Source organism: Sprattus sprattus (genome assembly GCF_963457725.1).
Source record: "Sprattus sprattus genome assembly, chromosome: 7".
In the NCBI taxonomy this organism is placed as follows: domain Eukaryota; kingdom Metazoa; phylum Chordata; class Actinopteri; order Clupeiformes; family Clupeidae; genus Sprattus; species Sprattus sprattus.
The window spans coordinates 1046120-1051119 of NC_137926.1; the positions used below are offsets into that span (position 1 = coordinate 1046120).

Consider the following 5000-nt stretch of genomic DNA (forward strand, 5'->3'; position numbering starts at 1 on the left):
CACATGGTTAAATAGGACATAGATAAAGGGTTAGAAAGGACATTTATATTTTAATTAACATACAACTTGGACTTATTTCTCTTGGAGGCAGGTTTAAACTCACACTGTTTGCATTTTAAAGAGATTTTTTCAAATGAGTTTTCACTCTCTGTGACAATTCTCTGTGACATGTGCTGCTATGTAAGTTCATTTCATATTACACAGTATTCACACCACAAGACTGTTAATTACATATTACACAGTATTCACACCACAAGACTGTTAATTACATATTACAAAGTATTCACAACAAAAGACAAATCCAAGAAATGCAACATTTAATTAAAAAAAACAATAAAAGGAGCATGATAACACAGTGCTTAAAAAGGATGAATGCACAGTCATTATGGCTAACTCTTTTACTAACACATAAAGCCTAAAAAGATTAAATACAGTCATTACGGCTAACTCTTTTACTAACACATGGAGCTTAAAAAGGATCTACGTATACACAGTCATTGCGGCTAAGCTAACTGTCATTATGGCTAACTCTAGCACTAAAATGGCTTCCTCTAGTGTCAGCTCCACCATAACAGAAGGTCATGTCTCAGGCCGCCTTTTAACTAACTGCAGGACCTGCTGTGCTGTTAGGACACTGACTCTTTTTATTGGCAACACCTTCACTGCTTTCATCATCAGTTTCTCTCGGAGAGAAGGGTGCTGATCATGATTCCAACCTCTCCAGCACTGTAAACCCGAACAAGTTCAGAGAACTCAAAACTTTTGATGTAACCGATTACATAAGAAAATTTGAGTACATATATTATTTTTTTTAAGTAAACTTAACTCAAAAATTATACATTTTCATTCCTTCATGTATCATTTTTTAGTTAAGTTTACTTAAAAAAAATAATATATGTACTCAAATTTTCTTATGTAATCGGTTACATCAAAAGTTTTGAGTTCTCTGAACTTGTTCGGGTTTACAGTGAGTTTATTGATTACCTGATGCCAATAACGATGAGTGTGATCTCCTGGCACACATGTCATGGAGCCTGAGCTGACTGAACAGACTAACACTGTGTCCAACGGCGACAGGCAGGAGGGCGCTGTGGAAGTCTGTGGTAGTCTGGAACAGCGTATTAGTTCCCCTGTTTCTCCAGTAGTTTAAGTGAAAGTGAAAGTGCTCTCTATGGCAGAGACACACATACTCTGAAATCCACCTCTGCATTTAACCCATCCAGGGAAGTGACACACACACAGTGAAGTGAGGTTACAAACTAACCCGAAGCAGTGAGCTGCCTTTGGCGCTTCTTAGGGCAAAATGCCTGCCCTTCCTGCCCCCTTTCTGCCCCCTTCCTGCCCCCATGTGCCCCCATGTGCCCCCGTGTGCCCCTGTGTGCCCCTACCCCCCTGTGCCTCCTCAGGGCTCCTCCTCGGGCTGGGCCACGCTCTCGTGCATGCGCTCCAGGATGCGGTGTATGCTGGGGAAGCTGGGCCGGTCCGTGGGGTGCGTGCTCCAGCACAGACGCATCAGGTTGTAGAGCTCCGCGGGGCAGTCGTCGGGCCGCGCCAGGATGTTGCCGTCGCGCACGTAGTAGATGACCTCCTCGTGGGCCATGCCGTAGTACGGCTGCATGCCGTGCGAGAAGATCTCCCACAGCACCACGCCGTACGCCCACACGTCCGACTCGCTGGTGTAGCGGTTGTAGAAGATGGACTCGGGCGGCATCCAGCGGATGGGGATGGCGTCGTTCTCGTTGGCCTTGTAGTAGTCCGCCGAGTAGATGTTCCGCGACAGCCCGAAGTCGGCGATCTTCACCTCCAGGTCTTCGCCCACCAGGCAGTTGCGCGTGGCCAGGTCGCGGTGCACGAACTTGCGCTCCGAGAGGTAGGCCATGCCGCCCGCCACCTGCTTGGACATGTAGAGCTGGTCCAGGCAGCTGAGCGGGCACGCGTCACCCGCCTCCGAGGACAGGCTGCGGGCCGCCAGGCTGGGCTGGCTCAGGTGCTGGTGCTGGTGCTGGCCCGGGGCCCGGCGCCGCAGGTACTCGTTCAGGTCCCCGTGGGCCATGTACTCGAACATCAGACACATGGGCTTGCCCACGGCACACACACCTGCAGGGATGGACCACACACACACACACACACACACACACACACACACACACACACACACACACACACACACACACACACACACACACACACACACACACAGGCACCTTAGACTCGATCAAACCTCATTCAATTCAATTCAATTCAATTCAATTCAATTCAATTCAATTCAATTCAATTCAATTCAATTCAATTCAATTCAACTCAATTCAAATCAATTCAGTTCAATTCAATTCAATTCAATTCAATTCAATTCAATTCAATTCGATTCGATACTAATTCGATTCAATTCAATTCAATTCAATTCAATTCAATTCAATTCAATTCAATTCAATTCAATTCAATTCAATTCAATTCAATTCAATTCAATTTTATTTATATAGCGCCATAACAATACAATTGCCTCTAGGCGCTTTACAGACCCCAGAGCCTGAATTCAAAACAAACTAACTATTTAGTGGTGGTATGGAGAGGGTGGCCTAACGTTATAGTGGCCTAACACTGTTATTCTAGTGGTGGTTATGGGGAGGGTGGCCTAACGTTGCTGCTGCCAGTCTGCCATGGGTCACACGAAGGTTAGGTCCGGCATGAAGGCCTGTGCTATTTTAGGGTGTTTCCTCTCCCGCACCCTTGGGGTGAAGACACAGTGTAACACCACCCAGATGTTGGGGTCTATTTCAGGCAACTCTATTGGCAACAGCTGTGTGTCCGTTCCTCTCTATAAACAACCTGGAGCCTCCTAGGGGGTTAGGGGCTAGGGGTGAGGGGTGAGGGGTGAGGGGTGAGGGGCTAGGGGGTTAGGGGCTAGGGGTGAGGGGTGAGGGGTGAGGGGTGAGGGGTTAGGGGTGAGGGGTGAGGGGCTAGGGGGTTAGGGGCTAGGGGCGAGGGGTGAGGGGTGAGGGGTTAGGGGTGAGGGGTTAGGGGTGAGGGGTGAGGGGCTAGGGGGTTAGGGGCTAGGGGTGAGGGGTGAGGGGTGAGGGGTGAGGGGTGAGGGGTTAGGGGTGAGGGGTTAGGGGTGAGGGGTTAGGGGTGAGGGGTGAGGGGCTAGGGGGTTAGGGGCTAGGGGCGAGCGGTGAGGGGGTTAGGGGCTAGGGGCGAGCGGTGAGGGGTGAGGGGTGAGGGGTGAGGGGTGAGGGGTGAGGGGTGTGGGTTAGGGGTGAGGGGTTAGGGGTGAGGGGTGAGGGGTGAGGGGTGAGGGGTGTGGGTTAGGGGTGAGGGGTTAGGGGTGAGGGGTTAGGGGTGAGGGGTGAGGGGTGTGGGTTAGGGGTGAGGGGTTAGGGGTGAGGGGTGAGGGGTGAGGGGTGAGGGGTGAGGGGTGAGGGGTTAGGGGTGAGGGGTTAGGGGTGAGGGGTGAGGGGTGAGGGGTGAGGGGTTAGGGGGCTAGGGGTTAGGCACGTGCACCAATATCTGTTATAGTGACGGGCTGTGACGGGTTGTGACGGGTTAGACCTGAAGAGGTAGAGTGACAGCTGTGACAGGTTGTGACGGGTTAGACCTGAAGGGTTATAGTGACGGGTTGTGACGGGTTAGACCTGAAGGGTTATAGTGATGGGTTGTGACGGGTTAGACCTGAAGGGTTATAGTGACGGGTTAGACCTGAAGAGTTAGAGTGACGGGCTGTGACGGGTTGTGACGGGTTAGACCTGAAGAGGTAGAGTGACAGCTGTGACAGGTTGTGACGGGTTGTGACGGGTTAGACCTGAAGGGTTATAGTGACGGGTTGTGACGGGTTAGACCTGAAGAGTTAGAGTGACGGGCTGTGACGGGTTGTGACGTACCTAGGAGACGGACGATGTTGGGGTGGTCGAACTCGGCCATGAGCGCCGCCTCCCTCTGGAAGTCGTTCTGCATGTCGGCCGAGGCCTCCTCCTTCAGCATCTTCACCGCCACCATGGTGAAGGGCTCCATGGGCAGTAGGCCTGGGGCCCTACACACACACACACACACACACACACATTTAAATGATTTATTTGAATCCACCAATCATATTCTTACAAAAAGGATTCAAACATTTCTCAGAGGTTGAATACAGCTTAGAGACTCATGGGTACAAGAAACATCTCCTACGCCAAACAGCAAAGTGTTTGTACAATGACACATTTGGGGGGAATACTCCCTTAACAGTACTAGCAATGCAATACAGCCATTAACAATATGAGCAATGGATTCAAAATGTTGGGTGGGATTGGAGTGCATTATGCAGTGTGGATGATGGTTGTTAGGGTACCACAATGCCAGATTGTACTTAGTTTGCAACACCTGTAGTCTGGCTTTAGCAGTAAAGCAGAGGATGTCCTCTCCTATAGCAGCATTTCTGTACATTGTATGCATGACGGAGTGGTCATCACTCACACACACCCACATACCACACACACACATACTCACACACACACACACACACACACACACATGTTCATCCGGACTGTGGGATAAGGCACAAACACACACACACTCACACAAACACACACATACCAGACACACACACAGACACACACAAACACACACACACACACACACACAAACACACACACACATGTTCATCCGGACTGTGGGATAAGATACACACACTGGAGCCTGCTGTGTAAACAGTGTTTGTTTGTGGGACTGTGGCAGGTCCGTGAGCAGGAGCGGAGCAGAGGGACTGGGGGGGAAATGGCAGGCGATCATCACACACTCTCACACACACACGGACACACACACACACGGACACACACACACACACACACACACACACACACACACACACACACAGTGACCAGAGTGTCGCGGGGGGACTGGGGGTGAAATGGCAGGCGATCATCACACACACACACACACACACACACACACAGAAACACACACACACACTCTCACACACACACACACACACAGACACACACACACACCATGAGCGGAGGGACTGG

At 50.5% G+C, this 5000-nt stretch overlaps 1 protein-coding gene across 1 annotated transcript in view; it reads right to left on the minus strand.

Moving 5' to 3' along the window:
• Positions 1–1375: 1375 nt before the first annotated feature.
• Positions 1376–5000, minus strand: part of musk (muscle, skeletal, receptor tyrosine kinase) — a 32834-nt gene continuing 29209 nt past the window's right edge. Inside the window, exons 16-17 of the mRNA XM_080842521.1 lie at positions 3876–4024; positions 1376–2097 (exon numbers count right to left, since the gene is read on the minus strand). Coding sequence (XP_080698647.1) covers positions 1403–2097; positions 3876–4024 — 844 coding nt within the window. The 3' untranslated portion in view covers positions 1376–1402. The remainder of the gene's footprint in view (positions 2098–3875; positions 4025–5000) is intronic.